The sequence below is a fragment of the Silene latifolia genome, chromosome 9 (assembly GCF_048544455.1).
Source record: "Silene latifolia isolate original U9 population chromosome 9, ASM4854445v1, whole genome shotgun sequence".
Classification (NCBI taxonomy): Eukaryota; Viridiplantae; Streptophyta; class Magnoliopsida; order Caryophyllales; family Caryophyllaceae; genus Silene; species Silene latifolia.
In genome coordinates, this window is record NC_133534.1 from 3,394,708 (window position 1) to 3,414,279 (window position 19,572).

The 19,572-nt window shown below is 35.8% G+C and overlaps 3 protein-coding genes across 3 annotated transcripts; all 3 read right to left on the minus strand.

Annotated features, from left to right (window-relative positions):
- Positions 1-243: 243 nt before the first annotated feature.
- LOC141598730 (protein PHYTOCHROME KINASE SUBSTRATE 1-like) lies at positions 244-1,578 on the minus strand. Its single transcript, XM_074418475.1, has one exon. It carries the CDS (start codon positions 1,504-1,506, stop codon positions 412-414), a length of 1,095 nt encoding a protein of 364 aa, XP_074274576.1. The 5' UTR covers positions 1,507-1,578; the 3' UTR covers positions 244-411.
- A 5,930-nt stretch (positions 1,579-7,508) lies between these two features.
- On the minus strand, positions 7,509-13,462 carry LOC141598731 (putative methyltransferase PMT2). The gene is made up of 7 exons (XM_074418476.1): positions 13,178-13,462; positions 11,291-11,965; positions 10,957-11,167; positions 10,453-10,747; positions 8,764-9,138; positions 8,599-8,676; positions 7,509-8,044 (listed from the first exon to the last, which is right to left on the minus strand). The coding sequence occupies exons 2-7, from the start codon at positions 11,921-11,923 to the stop codon at positions 7,813-7,815; spliced, it is 1,824 nt and encodes a 607-aa protein (XP_074274577.1). The 5' UTR covers positions 11,924-11,965; positions 13,178-13,462; the 3' UTR covers positions 7,509-7,812.
- Positions 11,934-18,032, minus strand: LOC141600040 (uncharacterized). Its single transcript, XM_074420216.1, has 2 exons — positions 17,618-18,032; positions 11,934-11,965 (listed from the first exon to the last, which is right to left on the minus strand). Exons 1-2 carry the CDS (start codon positions 18,030-18,032, stop codon positions 11,934-11,936), a joined length of 447 nt encoding a protein of 148 aa, XP_074276317.1.
- Positions 18,033-19,572: the final 1,540 nt, after the last annotated feature.

A 19,572-nucleotide genomic window follows, 5' to 3' on the forward strand; every position in this document is an offset into this window, starting at 1 on the left:
AATTGAGCATTAATTCCAAAATAGCTTGAGATTTATCAACCCGCATAAATCATCATTTGAAATTGTTAAAGGCATCCAATAAGGCTCGATAATATACGATTAATATGAAGAAGGAGATTGTAAAAATATTAGAAATAAAAATCATAACATTATTAAAATTACAATAATAATTTCAAAAATAAATTAATATGTAAACCAAATTTTATAACATATTACAAATAAAAACAAAAAATAAGAGTATAATAAAAAGTAAACATAATACCATTAAATAGTTAAATGTACAAAAAAATTGAAACTCATAATAGAACTGCTAGTATTAAAGAATAATAATTACCTTTGATATAATACGGAAATAAATAATTCTACACAATAATACTTCCCTGCTCGGTCCAATTCACTACATTTCTCGAATTATATGCGAGTAGCATTTTGAACAGTAGGACTCCTATAAACATCCTCGGCCACCCTAACCGCCTTCTGACTCCTACACCCGCCAAGCAACCCACCAGACCGCGACTTCTGACCACCCTTGGTCTCCACTCGTTTCACTGTTGACCTCAATTTGGGACCCACCCCGCCACTACTTGTCACTGAAGTCAACGTTGACCTCTGATCTTCCGAACAATCAGCTGCACTGGCAGTAACCACACTCCAGTCTACACTTACCTCACTCGGCTCGTACCTAGTCGTCGGGGTCCCACACCCTCCATACCCATTATTATTCGGGTTATTACCTGTACACGACAGACACTCAATCTCGAACAAGTCTGAGCTGGCATCGCTCTCAGTGTCGTCATCAATGTAGGTCCCACGTGGAATAGTTTCCCATGTCAGCCCGGGTTTCGACACTGGGAACGTAAATGGGTCAAGGTTAGGGTTAGGGTTCGGGTCAACGACCGGCCTTAGCTTATTGAGTCGCGCTATTTCAGCTGTGTCGAAACTTGTCTTGATTGTTCTTGTAATGCTTTCTCTTCGAAATGAAGAATTATTGTCGAAGCTTGTATCGCGGCCTTGATTAGTGCTGCTTAATCGATCTTGGAACTCGATTTCAATGGATTTATCATTACAACAATAACATAATGATAAAAATGACGATTTAATATTATTTTTGACTTTGATATTATATTTGCTTCTAGAGGGATTCATCTGAACCGTTCTTAACAACCCGCTTTGGCTATTCCAGCTTGACGACTCTGAGTAAATGCTTGGAGTTCGAGGCTGTAAATTGAGTTTTGATAGGTTAATGACCGTCTTTTCATTATGTTTTTCGACGATTTGGTTATTGACGTCTCCGTTGAAGTACTTATCGGCACTAAAGACGTCAATCTCTTCATCGTCAACCTTTTTATTATTGAGTTTATTATGGGTTGTGTTGTTGACAAGGTTACGGATGTAATTTTCTTCGGATGGGTTGAGGTATGACGAAAATGAAACATCGCGGAAGGTGGTGTAATTGGTTTCGGATTGCCTAGAAGGCGGTATGATGGCCGTGTTTGAAGAAGCCATGTAGGAAAGTATTGCTTGAGATGAGGGTACGGTTTTGAGGCGATGAAGATATATAGAGGACTTTAGGTTAATTAATTAGTAGATTGATAATGACTACTCCCTCCGTTTTATTTACCTTTGATTTTGGCACAAAGACCAAGGAATAGGAGGCCAATTATTGGTTGACAAGTGGATATAATGAGTGTGGAGAATCAAATTGTTCATCAAAGGCATTTTCAAAATAGAAAGGTAAATAACTGACCGAGACACCTAAAAATGAAAAATGTAAACAAATAATTGGGACAGATGGAGTATATAAAGTTGGGAATGTATAGTTTATATGATCATTATGAAATAAGCAAAAGTCCAAGACTACAAAGTGTTTGATAATGACTAAACATTAAGGAAAAAATTGTCAATAATTAATACTTCCTCCGTTCCATTGAATTGTTTACGTTTGCTTTTTGGGCATTATTCATAAGTGAGAAGAATCTTCAATACAATTTCTAATGTATAACATAAAAGATAGTCGTATGAGATCTTCTTGTTTAAATCGTCTTACCGAGTGCATATGAAAATCAAATTTTTATAATTTTTAAAGATATGTAACTAAAGATATGAACAAAATAAAACAAGTATTGGCAGCATACGTGCATAAAGCAAACGTAAACTATCATATGGAACAGAGAAAGTACAGTACTAGCACTACAAACAAATTTGTCATCGTTTAATTTAATCAATTAGTTAGAAGTTTAGATTCGGTTTAATGACAATATATAAAACACGACAAATAAATAGATATTCAAATCTTAGTTTCACTCAATTAGCTCCATTATATTAATCAAATTTATTCTCGAGAAAGTTGTAATGATACCCTAACTGAGTGAACTGAAAGAGGTTTTATTAACTAGTCGAAATCAGTATAGTCCTATTTTTTTTTTTTGGATTTATTAATTATTTCAATTCTTATAAATTTAGTTGTATATTTATCGTTAAAATCGCCACCTCTTTTGCTCACCCTACATCTTAAAACAGAAAACGTACGTAGAAGCCAAAAACAAGTGAACAACTGGCCTGGCTAGTAATTAATACTTCGTACAATAGTTTAAGCCATTGGAGCCCCCAAGTTTCTTTCACTCATAAATGTAGAGAAAATGTGTGGTGTAAGAATTAATATATAGGAAAAAATTGCACCATGACATTTAAAATATTTATACCCATGAGGCCATGAGACGGTCATGATCGAGCACTTAGATCAACGGGTATGAGGTTGTTCTAGCTTAACCAATACAAGAGGCCACGAGTTCAAACCATGTGCAGCAGTTTTAAAACTCATGAGGGAGATCAGTACCGTCTTGATGGTTCTACTGATTCAATTCCGGACTAAACCATATTGTATATATGCAAAAAAAAATAACATCTAGAATATTTATAAGCATTAAAAAGTATAGTTAGCTTGTACTAACAATCACATTTAAGACAATACGACGCGATATGTTACGTTGGGGTTCATCGACTGAAATGGAGGGAGTATGAAAAATTATGTTCGGATTGGATAATAACTCCAAATCAAAACAAGGGAAGATTGAGAAATTAAATTGTGTAGTTAATAATCAGTACGTACTAGTATATGATGCCATGCAAGACACGTAACAAGCAGGACAAAATACGGTTATGTAGTAATCCTTGTTGTGATTTATACCTAATTCCGAAACGTGATTGGTTTCGATAATTATGACCGTTACAAAAAAAAAAAAAAAAAAAAAAAAAAATACCCATCAAGGCGCAATTGATATGTGACTCATGTGAGTATTGTCAATTTGGATGAGAAATTGTCTTGCACGATTCAATTCGATTTTTTCGATCATTTTTGCGTAGGGATCATACTAACCTTCTCTGTATTACACAACTTTAATTACCTATATGTCGATAATGGAGAGACTGTGACACTTACAACTTTACCTATATGTCGTACTAGTTTTACACTCGTGCAAAAAAATGCACGTGTCATAATAACAGATGTTAAGTGTTCAATATCGTAAGAATATAAATTGTCCATAGAGACGGTATTGAATTTAATCGGGCCTCTTATTTATTATTGTAACCACATATAATGAATTGAGCTTCTTTATTCAAATGTTAAATTCAAATGACGGTATTGAAATTGTAAATATGATATTGTTGATACTTGATTATTAAATAAATGTTTTTGTCTCATAATAATGTTTTGTAGGACTTGTGATTTTTTTAAAGATAAGAAAATTAGTGTTGGTACTTTTTTATAATCATTAAAATCTTTACCATGTGTATTTTTTTTAACATTATAATTATATGAATCTTCTTCAAATTTTGCTAAATTTTGTATATTTCTTAACATTATGAATTATAATTATATGAGTGTGCTTTAATTCTTATCGAGACTTGCATTTTTTTTTATAGGAATGTTATTTGGGTACCTATCAATAAGAAAACCAATACAAATAATTTATAATTTTATTCATTTTGTAAATTTTTTTAATTGTTTTCATTCAGATGTATTCCTAATATTTTAGGAAAATATATATGTATAATATGTAATTGTAAAAAAAAGTTAAAACTAAAATTAAAATATCGTAAAGTAGTTTAAAAAGGAGAAAAAGAAAAGCAAATCAAGTGAAATATAGGAGAGAGGGTAATTAAATGTGTAGGATGAACATGGGGGGTCCTACCTTTATTTTTTTTCTTTTTAATCCTTAAAAACTACGGACCAATAGGAGAGCTTTATTGGCTTTAGCTTTTATAGATAAAGGATTAATTTGCATTGCGATATGAGAAACGTAACCTGTTTTTAGACAATGTTACTTGATTCCGTATTAAAATTCAAGACAAATGCATGGTAGTGAACTTTGACATCAATGAAAAATTATTTATCACTCACTATATGTTATATTTTTCCATATATAAGTCGTTGTTTTTTAGCTCTTGTTTTCTTGTGTGTAATTAAAGAGCAATTTGCAGAATAAATAGGGTTGATAGGGATAGTCATTTTGAAACAAAGGGACGGATAAAGAAAGAGACTTTCATATACATACCGGCATAACCTCCAAATAAGACATCTATCTGTCACGAGTAAAAGTTTTCAAAAAGTCATATCGTATATCTGCCTCATTTACATGTTCAATCAGTATTCATTTCATTATCTGTCACGAGTAAAAGTTTTCAGAAGAATACCTATGTAACGAAAATCTAAAATCATATCATATATCTGCCTCATTTACATGTTACTCATATGAATTCACGAGTTTTTCATTACTATTGTAGTAAAATAAACATGAAATTATTAATTATGCATTAAATTAAAATACTACCCACGTACCCATACACTCCATAATTGGAGGTGTAGACGACATTTCTTGTACTCGCCCTATTAACATCCCTAAATATCGTCAATTCGACCACAAAATTGTGACGGTTGGTTGTGTACTTTAGGCTATGAGCAACGGCATATAGGAGGGCCTCTTTGGGCTATCGTATCTACTGAAAAATGATTTTGTGAAATATCGATAGTCCTGTTTTAGTATTTGTTTTACGTGCTTTTTCACGTTCTTGCATGTCTATACTCTAAAAATCAATAAAGATGGAAAAGACACCAAGTTAAGGACACAAAGACAGAATGATTGAAGATTTTGTATTATTATTATTATTAAGAAATGTAATATATTATCGACAGAAGGCATTAGATCGAATTGTTCCTTTCTCTTAAAAAAACAAGCACCACATAATTGCATTGTCACCTAATAATTATCGTTATCGTGTAAGACCGTCATCTGGTGTACAACGGTTCCGTTTGTGTGTTATCTCCTTTTATTTATTCATAATCATAAATGAGTGCTTAAATAATCAAAATGTCCTCTTGCAGTGAAAAGCGGTTTTATTATATAATTTGTGAGATTGGAAAGAGAAACCCGACTCATGTTAAATGTCACATGTGAGTATGTGACTAGAGTCCTTGACCTGTCAAATTTTGATCCGACCCAAAAACCTAATCCGTTATTTAAGATGTGTATTCGGGTTGGGTGAGTTATCTACCTAATAAGATCGTTTAGTTAAGATGTGTACTCGGGTTTTTAGATTAGTTCATCGAATCATCGTGTAAACATGACAAGGATGTGGATAGGTAGTAGAAGACAATTAAAAGGAGAAGGCATTACCGATAATAATGGTGTCAGAAAAACAAAGATAAGGACCAAAGGGAAAGCAGGGCCTCCCTCCCACCATATCACTACCATGCCGTATTCAAAGATTGTCAATTCTCGAGAAAAAAATATTTAATGAAATTTGTCGAATAGCGAAACTTAGAAGACAAATGCGTATGATTGAGCAAGAGGGATATCATCTAGCTTTGCTGGCTTCATCTCCTCTCATTATTATTGTTGTCGACAGTGGCGGGGCTAACAGGGGTGCTCACCCCCGCTAAGGATGAAATTTTCAATGTTCTTTAGTTAGAATTTCCCAAGTTTTTTCGAGTTTTCCTTGTATTATTACCTGTTTGCCTCCGCTGATATCATCAAGTTTTGCTGCTTCATCGCTTATCACTTGTTGTCGACCAAGTATTTATCGACACAAAAACACATAAGATTGTTTTTTGTTATACGACCTATAATGACTCGCATAATAGTTGTAGTTAACAATCTTAGTAGTACTCTATATACATGATAATGCGATTCCGTAAAATCTATATTTGTTACTTCCAATGATATTGAGAAACATTCCATTTTGCTTAAATTATAACCTATTTGTCCCAATCGTTTATTTGCCTTTTTTTAATTCTTTGTAAGGAGTATTGTAATCAAAGGCAAACAAATGATCGCGATAGGGGAGTAGAAGTTATTAGTTAGACAAAATATGAATATATTAACTCCCCCATCATTTCTTTAGGTTGGTTTGCTGAACCTAGGGTGGCAGTGGGTCAGGGACCCGACCCAGACCTTGAGGGTCGGATCCTAATGGGTCGGGTATGGGTCTCATTTTTCCAGACCTAATGGGTATGGGCGGGGTATGGGTCTTAAGAAAATATTTCGGGTACGGGTACGGGTCTAAGTTATGAGACTCATACCCGACTCTCAGACCCTTTATTAAAAAAAAAAGAAAAAAAAAATCACAACTTCTCTAAATTCATACTGACATACCGTAGAAACTAAAATCTCTTTCTCTTCCCTCATCCTATAAAGTGATAAAACCCAACCAAACTCTTCTGACAATACCACCACTCCACCACTAACACAAGGAAACCACCACCACAGCATTGATACGCGACTGCCAACCATCACTCTAATAGGCGTCGACCGATAACCACCATTTACGGCAGCCAGCGACGGCCAGATGAAGACGGCTATCAAGTACGGTATTGATTTTAGGGTTCCGAGTTTGATTCTTTCACATGTATTTAGAGGTAAAATTAATTTAGGTCTTCTTTGTCCTTTTTAATCTCTTTGGTATGTATATTGGATTTGGTAGTGTACAATAGAGATTAATAAACTCATAATGTTAAAGTACAATGAATTTTTTTTTTTAATATTATCGACCCCATAGCTGTTAATCCTGCTATAAAAATAGCTAAAACTCGGACATGCGGGTAGACCCATACCCGACCCTTACGCATAGGGTCCGGGTATGGGTCCTCAAATTTTAGACCCTTGCTGGTCTGGGTCGGGTACGGGCCAAAAGGGAAAATCTCAGGTCCGGGTCCAGGTCTGGATGGACCCTACTTATACCCTACCCATTGCCATCCGTAGTTAAACCAGTAAGAGATATAAGCTCAATGATCATTCAAGTACTAGCTCATATTCCGTATTTTAGGAATTGTTCCAATCTTTTGCGAGATAGAAACGGAGTAACTTGAAAAAAAAAGTGGGTAAAAGTACAAACGACGCAATTTAAAACTTCGGGGTGTGATTGTTAGGAACCCGAGTTCCTAAAAGTAATGTGTGAGCGACTAGCAGTAAGCTCAAATATCGACACACTTCAAGTAAATACTATTAGTATAGTTACAAAATCATGGAAATACTAATAATTGAGCAAAACGTCTTACAAACGATAATATAAGAGACGAGTTATGAATAAAAGAACTCACACAATACAGCAATGGATAAGTGTTCTTGAGCGACTGCAAAAATCCAATGGTACGAATTACCTTGCTACTACCAAGCTGCGGATGCTCCTAATAACATACTATACTATGGCTTAACCTAAACTAAGGCAGCCACGAGTTGAATCACATCCCGAGCTAACTAGCAGGGTGGTCAGGAGAGAGAACGCCGTGTGGTGTATTACACTTTTTTTCAGCAATCATTGTGTGGTGGTAGTGTTACCCTCGAGAGTCCAGTATTTCTTAACGGCAACAAGAATTTTCTCGGTAACTAGAGGACCATCCTCGTGATCTACCATTCGGGTTTCCCATCTCATTCCAGATACGATCTTGTTAACGTTGACTAACACATCTACTTCATCTCGTATAATGACTGCCCCTTCTGGGCGCAATATCCTATCCATCTCCAGAAGGATGTCTTCAAAGGAACATCTGTCGTCACAATGAATTAGGAATCGCATAAGACAGATGCCTTGACAATAAGAAAATTATGATGCTGTTTATATATTACCATGTTGGAGCGTTTTACACATACGTTATCAAACCACAAGTTATTATATGGCCAAATACCCTTCAAAAGGCAGTTACTAAAAAAAGTTCATAAACGATTCAAACCAAGAGGATTTTCTGCAAGTATTTATCCGTTTTTCAACGTGTGCCCTCACGCATTAAGAACTTATTTAAAGAAATATTCACAAGAAAAAATCATGAGAAATTGAACAGTCAAGTCACTTTTACCATCGTTAGTGAAATATGCTTGTGAATCATTCAAGAATAGGTTCTTAAGTATCTTAATGTGTTCCTGAAGAGCACGCGTTAGAAAAACTGAATATCTATGAGTGATTATGTGAGATACTGAATTCCACGCACGATTGAAATATAGGTCACACATTAAGTTCAGTTTTTCTGATTAGTAGTACAGTTCAAATCATCACAATTCAAGGTAGAGGGAGGACAAGGAAAATACTCGGATTGCAAAAACTTACTTGTTCTTGTAAAGGGTGAAGAGTCTGTTAGCATGAATTAGGTCATATGTCCTCGGGTATGTAGAGAAGCCTTCACACCTGCAAGAAGAGAGATAATGACGTCAAACGGAAACATCAAATAGTAAACTTTCAAAGAAGAAAAGAATTCTGCTCATGAAGAAATACCAGTCATGATAGATGCCTGTTAGTCCTCGCTCATATACAGCACCCAAGGTACTCTTCTCTGCAATAGTAGGCACGACATTCATGACCCATAACTTTGACGATTGAATGGCAGCAGCAAAGCCTCCCAGCCCGGCATTCATATCCATAATATTACGGTATCTGCCAGTATCAAGCAGGCTATTGATTCTTTTGTAAGCCTTCACATGTTTCTTCCACATATTGCTGTCCTTCGTATATGAATCAGCGGTAACTCCAGGAATAGATCCGCTTGCTACCCTAGGTGGAACAGCATACAGCCTTTCAGGAAATGGTTTCAGCTGCTCGCCTGCACTGTCACTTGGATATGGAGTAATACATGGCTCCATTTTCTTGTACCTAAAAATGAAAAAACCTCATCAAAGTTGTTGCTTTTGATGTAAAAGCCAAGACAGAGTTCATGATATAATGCGCGTTGACAATGTTATTCTGATGAGCTACAAGATGTCTCTATTTTGTTTCCTTAAGTTTTCAATCATCTTATGTGAGACCAATCTGATGTAGATGGGTTAGTGACGTACCCTCGGACGTATGCTAATATGGTTTGGTGTGTGATCATTGTGAGGAAGTCCAATGATTTGAGATGCACACCCTTACATATTTCGTCATGCACTGGTGTCACTCTCTCCTATTGAAGCTCTAGTTATCCATTTTTGGGGGTGCATATATGGCGTTTTAGGTTTATTTATTAGTCAGACATGCTTTTTTTGAAGTTTTGAGTTACTTTCGGAAACCGATCTAGGGTTTCTCAACATGTTTTAGTAGTGACCGACGTTAATGTTAATATTTGCGCGTTAAATACTTTCAAATAAGTAACCAGAGATTTGCGGGGACTTCAGGATAGTTTGTCTTAGCCGCATCTATATGCTTCTTAGCTGAGGATTAGAAATTCGTATACTTTGCCGTTTCATGCATACATAAAAATTCCTCATGGGCAAGCTTTACTGATTTCTGTGGATGCATTACATCGTTCTCAAGACTAAGTTGATGGTCCTGTTATACTGGATGCATTACATCGTACTCATATCATTTCATTTCATTCATATACCTGGTTTTTGTTCTCTTTATTAGTCTTAAGCATTTGTGGTTGAAATGAAATCTTATTAAATCGGGCTGTACGACGTGAAGTTTAAAACAAGAAAATTGCACATTATAATTTTTTTTTTTTTAAAAAGTACATCAAAGTGATCCTGGGTAAGGGTATATGAAAAAAAGAAAAAGAAAAAACAAACAGACAGACATGAAAAGTAAACTAAATTACTGAACTGTGTCGCCTGCTGGGTTACTAGCACGGATATTCAAAGGATGAAAGAGCATCTACTGCCTCGTCCTGGATATAATCATATCAGAACCATGGTTATCAGATTCAGAATACGTTATTCGCTCAAAATAGAGCATAGTTCGATAAAATTATAACTAAGCACCATAATTCTATGTAAATTGAATTAGCAATTCACGCAAATCAATTCGCGATTCGTTAGGTAGTTAAGCGAATCCGGTAACCCAGATAAGAACATGACACTAAATCGCCTTCGAGGATAAATTCCCATGTGCAAGAATGACAGAGCATCTTATTTCAAAGCTGAAACCACAATTTTATAGACATAAAATTGCAAAACAAAGCCAAGGGGTAAATTATAGAGAGAAACACACCAAACATCATCTGGATTAGCAGCCTCGCACATGGTAGCCTGAGACCGATCTTGTCTGCTGCTACAAGAATCAGCATTTGGACTTTTTTGCCAAATGGCAATCTCCCCCTTCTCATGCTTCTTCTCCCAGCAAAGAAGTTTCGCAACTTTTTCAATGCTGTCTTGCTCTTCCTGAAGATCCTCCTTAGTACGCTGCCATGCTTTGAAATTAGTCTTCCAGTTGATTGGAGGACCCGAAAGAACCCAGTAACCACCTGGTCTTAGAACACGATCTACTTCCATCATAGCCATTCCACCTGCAAAGGGAAGGAACCAAGATGCCATATATTAGCTAATGCAAGAGCAGTCATAATCAATTAATCACGCCTATCTCTGAGTATTATGTAGAAAAAGTTACATCTCCTAGCGTTACGAAAGACTAATATCTCAGAAACATGGTTGGTAAAAACAAAATGACGTGTAAATTGAGATCAAGAAAAATGATCAATTAGGAGGGAAGTCTCACCGTTTGCTCCCCATGGAATTAAGCAACGAGAACAGTGTGCCATGTCAAAGGCGTGTGATGGATAGGGCAACTTGATTGTTCCCAGAACACCAATAACAGCAGGCACTCCCCTTTCAAGAGCAAACTGAACTTGTGCTTCATGAGAGTCTTTAGGAGCAAATGACATCGCAATAACATTTCTGCTCCAAAGGTATGCGCCCCAACTCGCAACCTAACACAACAATACAAGTTAGAGCCATCTCATGACACCTGGAAAATGTCTATAAGAAAGATACGAAAGAGCTAAGCAAAGCAAAAGGCAGTCACTTAATGAATAATAAAGTATGCATCTTACCCCACAACCAGTGTCCAGAGCTGTTCTAACAGTGCCATTCTTCATCGGAATCACAGACGCAAGCTGATCAATATACTTATCAGCTCCTTGAGGAAATTGTGTCCCACCACCAGGGAACCTAAACACATTTCCTTCATATTGGACCCAATTCTGAATAGCCTTCTCCACTGTCAATGCTTTGTAAGGAGCATTGGCATATGGTACATAATCACGGCTCTTTGGCCATGGAAAAGGAGTTACGTATCCTTTCGGTGCAGGAATAAGGCAATGCAATTTCTCTTCTTCAGGGGGGCAATGCCTCTCTCTATAGTTCATATTTTCTCTTGGAAACATCATTGCACGCTTTTGATCATGGCAAGGAGTATAATCCGTGTACTTAGCCTTGCACGGTTCAAACACTTTTGTCGTTATACTGGTCTTAATTTCTTCATTATGATGTGTCTCAAAATTCAAGTTTGATAAGACAGCACAGTCAGCCGCGCTCTTGGTGACGTCCATAGCTATACTATCTCCCTTCCCAAATCCACTTCTCTGCCATGCCCCCAATAAATAGAAGAAACCGCATAAACCGACCACTATGAATATCGACAGTGAAGACCTAGTCCTACTTTCACCAGGATTTTGCTTCGCCATTGTTCACTTATCAACGTTCAGATTGTTCTATCAAACAAAACCCTGAAAATAGTCACCAGAGACTAGACATCAAATCAAAGAAAACAACAAAAATTCACAGTCCACGAATACATATTGTTTGACATACAACCATATCCCGAACTTCAAAATGCACTCGAAGAAAGATGAAAGCTAATATAACACAATAAATTTCAAACAGTGTATTTCGAAATTCTAACTGCTGAGCCGAGATTCAAAATTTAGGAGCCTAAAATACATTTTGAACCTATAGGAGGAATTATTAATAACACATAACACAACAGAGTAACTTAATCCAACTTTTTCATTGCTTAGAGGGTAACCCTCCATGCTATACCCCTCGTTCCGCCGGAAATGGATCCTCTCCATTTCTTTCTCTCCATTTCCTCTCTTAACCTCATTTAATAATATTTTTCCCTCCAAACCTCATTATCCCTTTATTTTTACCCATAAATTTTTAGCCATTCAATGATGTCAGAATACGATCTGGACCACCGAAAGGAAATGGCCTCTCCATTTCCATTTCAGGACAGAAACTCTCCTCCGTTCCGCCACTGAGTAAGTCTGCTACACTGATCTAGACCTCCTCAACTCACAAAGCACAGGATCCATACAAAATAACCAAATACTCCGTAATTCGCTAATTCGCTACGATCTCTTAATATCCTTCTTCCTAGAAATTCACAATGTCCTATCCATTACTTTAACAACAATCCAGTAGGCCGTGTCATACTCAAACAATAATCAACTTGCTTAAATCAGAGTATTAGACTATTCTTAATATTTATGTTTACTATTTACGCACATTAATTCACTTGAATTAAATTAAATCTTTATCAAACCAATGCAATCATCAATCATGTTCAATTGCTAATTACAGCTCACTAGATCAAGAATTCAAGATTAATAACAAAATTTAAACAACTTGCTGCTTAAATCTTACTTAATAATTTATGTTTTCTATTTAATCACATAAATTCACTTAAATACCTAATTACATATAGTATTAATTAGTACCAAAACCCACCTGATCATGATCAAGATCAAGATCAAGCACAAAACCTCATGAATCTAAATCTAAATCCACTTTTTTTAAAAACCCACTTGACAATCATCGTAATAATACGACCCAAATAGTGAAAATACATCAAAAACCCATAAAATTATTCAAAATTAACGAAATTAATGATTAATATAACCAAAAAGAGTGCAATAAAAATTCAATTAAACACTTACCCGAATCATCAAATGATTAAAAGTGAAGGAAAACACGATCTAAAATCTGAAATAATAAGAAAAACCCTAAATTTGATGTAATTTCTTGTTATTTTCCCCCTACTTTTTTCTGGATTTTCACTTGTAATTGTGATAGTGGTAGCCAGTACTCAGTAGGCAGCTGTATGCGGCAGATAAATAAAATAAAGGAAAATAGAATTAAAGTCGGAGATAAAGTATGATGATTTATTATGATTTTTTAATTTTTTAATTTACTCCCTCCAATTCAATCCAAATTAACCATTCACTTCTTAAAGTCAACCTAGTTAAATTTTGACATCGATTATATTTGATCAAATTTTGAAAATTTATACGTAAAATTGACATATTTACATTTGTTATAAAAAGAGATTTCGGAAAATTATAATTTCGACACAAAAAAATAATATATAAAAGAAGATTAACGTGGTCAAAATGTCGCCTCGTAGACCGTAAAAAGATAAATGAGTAATTGAATTAAATTAAATGATAGTGGATGTGAAATATGATGATGGGTCCAACTCCAACATGGGAGAAAACATGGCAGGCTCGTAATTTCTTTTTTTACAACAATAATAAAGCGAGTATCAATATTATATATGAACGGATGAACATTATATTCACACAAAATCTCATTGAAGACGACACGTATCCATCACTTTCGAGTAACGGATACCATTTCCTCTCACAAATGACCCAAATAGAGGAGAGAGGGAAGCACATGGGAGTGCCCCACCTTGTCCCCCTATCCGTTTTGTGAGTGACATTACCCGTCACTTGTTCCGACCCGTCATCAGCAAGACTAACTGTTATATTGAATGCGTAGTTGCTAGTTTGTAAGCAATTTTATATATGAACAATTGAATACGTAGTTAGTTTGTGAGCAATTTTAGTTAGAGTTGTTACAAAGTGAAAACAACACAAACTAATACTTCGTAGATAGGAAGAGATTTGGTGGGAAAAATCTACAAACGGTTTTCTAAAGCTAAATTTTAACGGATCGAGAATAGAAAGTATTAAAGCTGCTTTAGGATATTCTTTAAGAGATCACAATGGTAAAGTCGTTTTGTTGGGAGCAAAAAAGTGCGGATCCAATAGTATCCTTGTTGCGGAAGCATTTGCTTTAAAAGAAGGTATTTTAGCAGCTAAATACTTAGGAATCTCAAAGTTAATTGTGGAGGGTGATAACTTATGTGTTATTAACTCGATTCGAGGTACTTGGCAGATTCCGTGGGAAATTTCTAGTATTATCAAGGATGTGAAATTAGACCTTCATTTTTTCGATGAAGTGATAATTAAACATTGCTTTCGTGAAGCCAACAAGGTTGCTGACTTCATGGCTTCAGTTGGACATTCAGTCCAACTCTTTCAAGGTGGTTTGATAGCCGGTGGCTTCAACTTACCTCCCTCATTCGAAAGGATGAGATAGGTTGGTCCTACCCTAGAGGATCAACCTAGTTTTCTTACCTAATCAAAAAAAAAAAAAAAAAAATAGATAGGAGGAGTCATGAATTATGATACTCATGAAATCCTTAGATTTGGTTTTTATTTCAGCTTAGGTGGGACTTTTACGCATTTGTTATTAGGCCTCGTTTGGTTCATCTAGGAATTTAATTGACACCGGAATATCCAATTCATGTGAATTATTTTCCTGTATACGAATTCACATGAATTCGGAAAAGTAGTTTGGTTGCGCATGCGGGAGTTGAATTCCACAGGAGTTGTGAACTACCTAGGGGGGGCTAGGTCATTCAATTCCACCATTATATAGGCATTCAAAACTTCTTGGAAAATTTAATACCTACATTTTGCCAAAAAATTGGCAACCAAACATCCTCCCCTTTTTTACAATTCATGGGATTTTTATTTTCCCATGAATTGAAAGGGCAACCAAACGAGGCCTTAGTTGATCTTTTATATGGAGTATGTATATAATGGTTGTATATGTATTTTATTTTTTTATTTTTTTCTTGTGTAGACTGGGGGCGGTCAAAAGAGGGGGAGGGGGGGCGGGGGAGACGGGTCGCGCCGATCCTGATAGAAGTGGACTCAAAACCGGCCTGGGTAGGTTATAGAGGCGGGATGAGTAAAATCTGCAGGTTTCGGGCACGACCCATGGTATAGGGCGGGGCAAGGCTTGTAAGGGCTATGTATGGGCAAATCAAGCCGGGTGAAAAGTGGCCCGTCTGGCGGGTCGCTTACGGAAGGGCAGGACTGACCCTTATCTTTGACCAACTTTAGTGTAGACCATTCAGTTAAATTTGGATTTGAAGCGGATAAGATCACTAGGGCGGTAAAACTCGAACCCGAGACATTTTTTTCTTGTGTAGACTAGGGGTAGTCGATCGGTATCTCTTTTGCCTGATTCTCAGTTTGATGTAATCATACTTTTCATTGAGTTATTTAAAAGGAATGTTATATAGTATCTCTTCAATCAATTAAATAAATAGAACTATAGAACCTTTTTCATACACGAATGTTTCAAGAATTTAATCATACATGAGAAGGGGTTAAATCGGGTCGATCTGGGTCACTTAGTCCTTAGAGTAGGACTTTGAGTCTAACATGGCATACTCTTTTTTTTTTTACTCGGAGTAACTGTTGCATAAGAATGACAATACTTACTAGCTCCCCTCGCTCCGCCATTCCAATTTCTTAAAATCAAATTAATGAGACGAACTTGATTCCTTAGTAGGACTTTGAGTCTAATGACATACTGCATGGAATACTGAAGCCTAAATGATAATCTTAAGCTTCAAGCTTTCATGTACCGGAAGAAAGACGTGAGAAGTGATATCGATCAATGGGTAATTGTATAGAAGCTAGGTAGCCAAAACGGACACGGGCACGACATCCAATGAAATTTAGGACACGAGAGACGTTATTTAAATTTAATACGGAAAATTCACGTGGTACCCTCGAACTTTGTCATTTTTCACGTGGTACCCAACTTTTTAAGTTTGTGCACATGATATCCTTGAAATTTGATTTTCAAGCACAACATGTCCTTTTTATCGTTTTTAAAATTTTCAATTGAGCATAAATTATAGATCAGAAATCGGAATTGACTAATTTTTTTTTTCAAATTGATTACCTCTTCTAGATCTATAAATTGATAAAACGAAATTGGTCATTCGGAAATTTATGATCGAAGATATGTTTGATTTGATATTTTCGTTAAAAAAAACCCTATAAAATGTCAGTTGGCAATTTTTTTTCTCAAATCATAGATTATGACGAGATAATCATTTAACAAAAAAAAATTGGCCGATTCTGAATTCCGATCTAGGAGTTATGGGCAATTGAGTTTTTTTAGAGCGACAAAAAGGATATGTTGTGCATGAAAATAAAACATGGAGGGTATAATGTACACAAACTTAAAAAGTTGGTTACCATGTGCAAAGTGGCAAAGTTCGAGAGTACCACGTGAATTTTCCGAATTTAATAAAATATATATTTTATAGTTATAATTAACGTATCATTTTATTTATGCAAATGTATTTGATATTAAATTTAAATAATGAAAGGTAAAATTTGACTTTGACTATAACTTATTTTCATTTCTCACTCAAACCCGTTTTCTAATCAATTTCTTTCAGTCTTTCGACATCTCATTCCTCATTTATAGGTATCCAACATATTTAGGCGTGTTTGTGTGTGTCCGACGAGTGTTTACGTATAGTATATGGGAATGAATGAATAGATGCACTCATGATCCGATTAACATGCAGTAGTTTTTTTTTTCTTCTATATTGAGTAACACAAAATCTCATCGAAGACGGCGATATCCGTCACAAGCTTATGACGGACAAGATGCTTTGATTGAGTAATTTGTTTATTTCTATGTCGACTTGCCCAATCATTTCTTCTCTAAAATTCCCACAGTTGACATATGTGTAAACTATAGCCTTTTCGTCTAGGAGATGGCCTGTGTGGTCATTCTCTCCGTTGCGTGGTAGTCATGTGACGTCATGGTCGTAAGCCTCCTAATATATATGCTACGGAGTATAGACAGACCCGGCTTTGTTAGTTTTATACGGAGTATGAATTTGTGTTTGTCGGTCCGTTTTTCTTAAGACTATTGTTTTTGGTCTGAAATAAAACGGGTAATATGTCATTATTTTACAATAAAATGTTGTTATTTTTTGATAACATGTTACCATTATTGTTCACATTATTTTCAGGGTAAAAAATGACACCTCTAATCATAACATTTTGTGAATTAATTGGTTACATTTTCTTAAAAAATGTCAACATTTTATCCGTCTGACAAATAAGACCAAAAGTGTCCGTCTGAAACAAGAATTTGTGTTTGTCTCATATAAATATGTTTTATATGAATAATTTGTGAAATGATGGAGATCGCCATTGATAGAGGAAATAAAGCTTGAAAACAGAGTAACGGAATGTAGAGAGAAATACCAGATAATTCCTTGAGTAACTGATAGATCTCAACACTGTTCATCTGACCATAACGTTCCAACAAATCAGACCAAATTTCCCTTGCTGAAGTAGCATAATCCACAGTCTCCTTAATTTCAGGTGTCAAAGAGTTGGAAATCCATTTTAACACCATGTAATCACAACGTATCCATTGATGATACTTATCGTCAGAAATTGGAGCCATTTTACAAGTACCGTCAACAAAACCTTCTTTATTTTTGGCAATTAAGGTAAGATAAGCCTCGCGTTTCCAAGAGAGAAACTTAGTTCCATCAAATTTAGTAGAAACAAGTGAAAGTGATGTAGATTCATTATTACTGAGATATAATGGATCATCAAAGATAGCGTAAGCAGAAGGTGTAGTGGAAGCAGTAGAATCAGAATCAATCCCCATTAAAATAGCAAGAAAACTCCAGAAATGTAAAGAATTGAGAATTTTAGGGTTTAATTTGACCAGAAACAATTGAAGCTAAAAAACGTACTGAAAGATGCGAAATCACTTGTTGATGAAGATTAGCGGAAGCGATTAGCAAAGAAGAACGAATTTACCTCGAAAATCGAAGAAATAATCGCGAAATAAACGCGGAGAGAGTAAAAAAACTTAACAAAAATAACGAGTACGAAGAATCGCGAGATCTCCAGAAGATGATCGAAGAGAAAATGAAGAAAGAACTACAGGATCAGCAGTACTGAGCGACTGATACCATGTGAAATGATGGAGATCGCCATTGATAGAGGAAATAAAGCTTGAAAACAGAGTAACAGAATGTAGAGAGAGAAACACAAAGCTAAATAAAGTTTGTTGTATTTTGATTAAGTTAGTTATGAAGGTTGTTACAAGGTATTTATATACAAGCTAGATATGTACAAGTTACTATGTTCATATAATTAAATATTTTAGTGGTTTTAATTAGAAGTTTTTTTTATGAATATGTTTCATATTTCTTATATCTTTGTTTTTGGACCATATAAATTTGTTTATGTGGGTAATAAATATCTTCGTGACATTAATTACATTCTAAATTTTATGAGTATGTCTCATAAGTTTTTTTTTTTTTGTGTGTGTGTAATAAATATTTGAGTAATATTTTTTACAAGCCACGTAAAATTTATCCTTGTGTGTAAATAGTAAATGTCTTAGTGATATTTATTTTTCAGCAGTTTGACTAGCACATTTATGGGTATGAGAAATACTAATGTTCAACTCCGTGTCCGATTTTGTATATGCTACTCATAATTATTCCTATATTGTGTTTCTCAAGATAATGTTAGAACTTAGGAATATGTTTCGTTTATTTTGTCCTCTGAAAATTGTGTAATTTTGTATTACATAAAAAAAGAGCAATGCTAAATCCCGCACACCGTATTACTATATCCCGCACACTTTCTCACTCCTTTTCCAGCACTATCTCTTCATTTTAATAATAATAAAATAAAAAGATAAAATAATAATAATAATAATAATAATAATAATAATAATAAACTACCCCCAAACCCAGGAACCCGGCCACCCTCTGCCACCACCACCCCTACCCCTTCACCATACCCGACTACCCCTCCCCAGCCCCGATCACCATGCCGTCGAAAGTCTACCCAACCTCGACGTCGACCATCCTATCTGGCCTCCCCGACAACCCCAATGTTCCTTCTCCGTCGACGCACACTACCCCGTCGTCGACAACCCTACCCAGCATCTCCGGCAACTACACACTACCTAGACTCACCGGCGACAACGTTACCCAAACTCGATGTCGACCTCGATGTTCTTCCTCCGTCGATCGCCCTACCTAGCCTTGCCTTCAACGTAACCTACCCAAACCCTTCTCCTTTCCACGTCGCCAGCGACCCAACCCCATCATCCCCTCTCCATCGCCGATCAAATGGTGGGTCGGCTGGAGTGCGGCTGTTAAATGGTCTCTCCTTTCTCTCTCTAG

Bases quoted from the DNA above. Each gene is read 5' to 3' on its own strand.
- LOC141598730 (XM_074418475.1), bottom strand. From the start codon at position 1,506: ATGGCTTCTTCAAACACGGCCATCATACCGCCTTCTAGGCAATCCGAA.
- LOC141598731 (XM_074418476.1), bottom strand. From the start codon at position 11,923: ATGGCGAAGCAAAATCCTGGTGAAAGTAGGACTAGGTCTTCACTGTCG. The intron at 10,748-10,956 runs GTGAGACTTCCC...TTCCCTTTGCAG, and splicing joins AATTCCATGGGGAGCAAACG to GTGGAATGGCTATGATGGAA. The intron at 9,139-10,452 runs GTGTGTTTCTCT...TTTCATTTTTAG, and splicing joins GCTAATCCAGATGATGTTTG to GTACAAGAAAATGGAGCCAT.
- LOC141600040 (XM_074420216.1), bottom strand. From the start codon at position 18,032: ATGGGGATTGATTCTGATTCTACTGCTTCCACTACACCTTCTGCTTAC. The intron at 11,966-17,617 runs GTATTTCTCTCT...GACTATTTTCAG, and splicing joins GTTACTCAAGGAATTATCTG to GGTTTTGTTTGATAGAACAA.